Source organism: Zonotrichia albicollis, chromosome W (genome assembly GCF_047830755.1).
Source record: "Zonotrichia albicollis isolate bZonAlb1 chromosome W, bZonAlb1.hap1, whole genome shotgun sequence".
NCBI lineage: Eukaryota > Metazoa > Chordata > Aves > Passeriformes > Passerellidae > Zonotrichia > Zonotrichia albicollis.
This window is the reverse complement of record NC_133859.1, coordinates 28,664,755-28,667,445: the sequence shown is the minus strand read 5'-3', so window position 1 is coordinate 28,667,445 and position 2,691 is coordinate 28,664,755. Positions and strand designations below refer to the sequence as shown.

At 52.5% G+C, this 2,691-nt stretch overlaps 1 protein-coding gene across 2 annotated transcripts; it reads left to right on the top strand.

The window, feature by feature from the left end:
• The first annotated feature begins 281 nt into the window (after positions 1 to 281).
• Positions 282 to 2,293, top strand: LOC141726880 (uncharacterized). 2 transcript variants are annotated; one of them, XR_012577833.1, is made up of 3 exons: positions 282 to 937; positions 1,119 to 1,187; positions 1,724 to 2,293. XR_012577833.1 is itself a non-coding variant. In XM_074531986.1 (2 exons), exons 1-2 carry the CDS (start codon positions 285 to 287, stop codon positions 1,796 to 1,798), a joined length of 978 nt encoding a protein of 325 aa, XP_074388087.1. In that variant the 5' UTR covers positions 282 to 284; the 3' UTR covers positions 1,799 to 2,293. The 2 variants fall into 2 exon arrangements, 1 of the variants encoding a protein (XP_074388087.1); XM_074531986.1 differs by having other exon boundaries at positions 282 to 1,187.
• Positions 2,294 to 2,691: the final 398 nt, after the last annotated feature.

The window sequence follows — 2,691 nt, the reverse complement described above, 5'->3', positions numbered from 1 at the left end:
CTGTTTTTCCATGGATATCTAACTGCTATGGTTTAGCTCTGTTCCCCCCAAATTCAGAGGGAGAAGACCCGGTGGGGGATGAGATTCTGCTTTCCAGGCCCCCTGCGTCCCGGCTGGGGGGGGGTGAAATTTCGCCACGCGAAGAAGCTTTTTTTACTCTTTCTCCGGAACCTGCGCAGATGGAACCGTCTCTTCCCCCCCCTTCTCTCTCTCCGGGGGGATGGGAGTGGACGGGCCTGCCTCCCCAGCCAGTCTCTCGGACCCCGCCCCATTCAGAGATGGGGATGGTATCGGTCCCCGAGGCGCCCCCGCCCCTGCCAGCGCCGCGTCCGCCTCCAAGACCCGCCCCGCCGGCGCGGCCGCCTCTCCGGGTGATCCCATCTCCGCCTCTCCAGGCGGTCCCGCCCACAGCTTCACCGGCTTCCCTGCCTGCGTCTGAGAATGCAGAAACAGCGCTTCCTATGCCTGCTGAGTTGCTAGGCAACGACAACGGGTCTCCAGCTTCTGGATCAGCGGAGGAGGAGTTCTCTCCAGCCCCTCCGGCCCTCCCGCTGCTCCCACCGGCCTCCTCACCGCCTCAAGCCGAGACAGTCCCAGTTCAGGATGGTGCTGGAGACGGCGCCGAACCCGCAGGACCCACGGAGCAGCCCGTGGCCGCTCCTACACCCAGCGTGATTCCCTCCCTGGTTTCGGCCCCCCCTCCGCCTGCACCGGCTGCCCCAGCAGTTCTGCCACTGTTGGAGAATCTGTCCTCCATGTCGGCGTCAGAGGCTGCCCTGGAAATGGCTGTTTGTTTGGGCTCGGACCATCCCGGACCAGTTGCCTCTGTAGCAGTGGCCCCGGCGACTGGTCTCTCCTTCCATGGAGCGGGGGGTGCTCGACAGCTTGGGGCAGGGGCAGTTTGTCTGCCTGCCTTCAAGATCAGCATTCTCGACAGGTTGGGGGGTGTTTTTTTGGGGATTGTCCCATGGAGGCTGCCATCTCTGCCGCCTCTCTTGCGCCCTAGTGGCGGGGGGCAGGTGCATCCCGAGAGCTCTGCCTCTGGTCCCCAGCCTGGAGGGGGTGGGGATGAAGCCATGGGGCAGATGAGAGACAAACCCGATGCATTTGCATTGCAGGGGAAGAGGGCACAGACGGAGAAGACCATAGCTGGTTTGCTGTGGGAAACAAACATCTCCAGACCTCAGGTGGGATTTCTGGGGAAGGCTTCTATTTCCCTGCTGCTGGCATGCCTCATTGGTTTTGGGAAAAGGAAGCGTGTCACCACCCGTGCTGCCATTGTACTGGCAGCAGGGTGCAGGCCTGTGGGAATGCAGAGCCTGCCTCATGGGTTTGGCCTGGGCCTTTGGGCTCAGGAAGTTCCTGGGCCAGGGCCATCACTTGGCCTCCTGATGTTTCTGGGAGTTGTGATTTCTCCTACTGGTCCTGGCCCCCCTTTTGTGGGCCAGTTTTGGGGTTCCTGGTCCATCATGGGCCAGGGCCCCCAGGGCCTTTTCCTTCTCTGGCACTGCTCTGCTCTGCTGCTGCTCTTTTCCTTTTAGATCAAAAAAAAAACAAAAATTAAATAAAAAATATTGAAAATAGCAGGCAGCAGCTCTGAAGCACAGAAGCATTGAAGGGTCAGAAAAGGACATGCCAAAAATTGTGCAAATTGTTTGAAATTGTTTGAAATTGTTGTAAGACTGTCAATGGTTTTTGATAACTATTGATGGGACTTTTGCAGCAAGTCTGTTTCAGGACCAAAAAGGATTCTCAGATATCCCAAGAGAACCAACTTCAGCTCATAGACTGTTCCTGAAACTCAGCTGCTTGGACTTGAATTTTCTTTGCATTGTTTTTTGCATTTTCTTAGATTGTAGGACTGTTTTAGTGATTTGTTATTATTGTATATTTAACAGGTGAAGAAATTTCCTGTTCATTTCACATGCGCATTTTTCTTTTTAATTTATACAATTTAGAAAGGTGAGATGTCGCAGACATTTTTTCATAGAAATCCTTTCTTTGGGATTTGTTCATCTTCTGGGAAGCTGAGGCCCCAGAAGAAGAATATAAACAATTGTTATCGGCTGGTGTGGAATGCAACAGGTGCAGCAGTGATTGGGCTTCTGTGAGTGTTTGGATTTGCTGACCACTCACAGGAGAGTTTGTCCTTGCTTTCTGCTGGACACAGAACATTGTTGTGCATTTTCTTTTCTATGCTATTCTTAGCTTAGCAGCCTCTGCAACTTCTCTCTTTATTCCTTTTAGTATAGTAATAATGTATTATATATCATATATCAATAAATCCAGCCTTCTGATCATGAACCAAGATTCTCGTCCACTTCTCTCACCCTGAAGACCTCATCAGGTTGCTGTGATACAGACTGGCTTATCTGTCAACCATGTCAGGGCCACAACTGGACGTTCATTGCCCTGCATCACAGTGGCCCCCATTAAAAATCCATAGTAATTTTGACACCCCATTGAGATAAACAATCTCGTCCCCACAAACTTTGAGGAGCATCGGCAACATAGGGTCTGATGTTAGCTTGTTTGCCATCAGGATGTTTCACATTAATTACAATGGCTGACAGGCCACCTGTTGTAGCACCACCCAACCCTAGGAGTCCAAAACTTGCACGAGTGAGAGGCCACGAATGAAGCCAGCAAAGTCGCCAGAGTATTGTGACATCTGCTCCAGTGTCAATCAAA

Coding starts and splice junctions, on each gene's coding strand:
- LOC141726880 (XM_074531986.1), top strand. CDS start 285: ATGGTATCGGTCCCCGAGGCGCCCCCGCCCCTGCCAGCGCCGCGTCCG. Junction 1,188..1,723: donor CAAACATCTCCAGACCTCAG/GTGGGATTTCTG, acceptor GGACTTTTGCAG/CAAGTCTGTTTCAGGACCAA.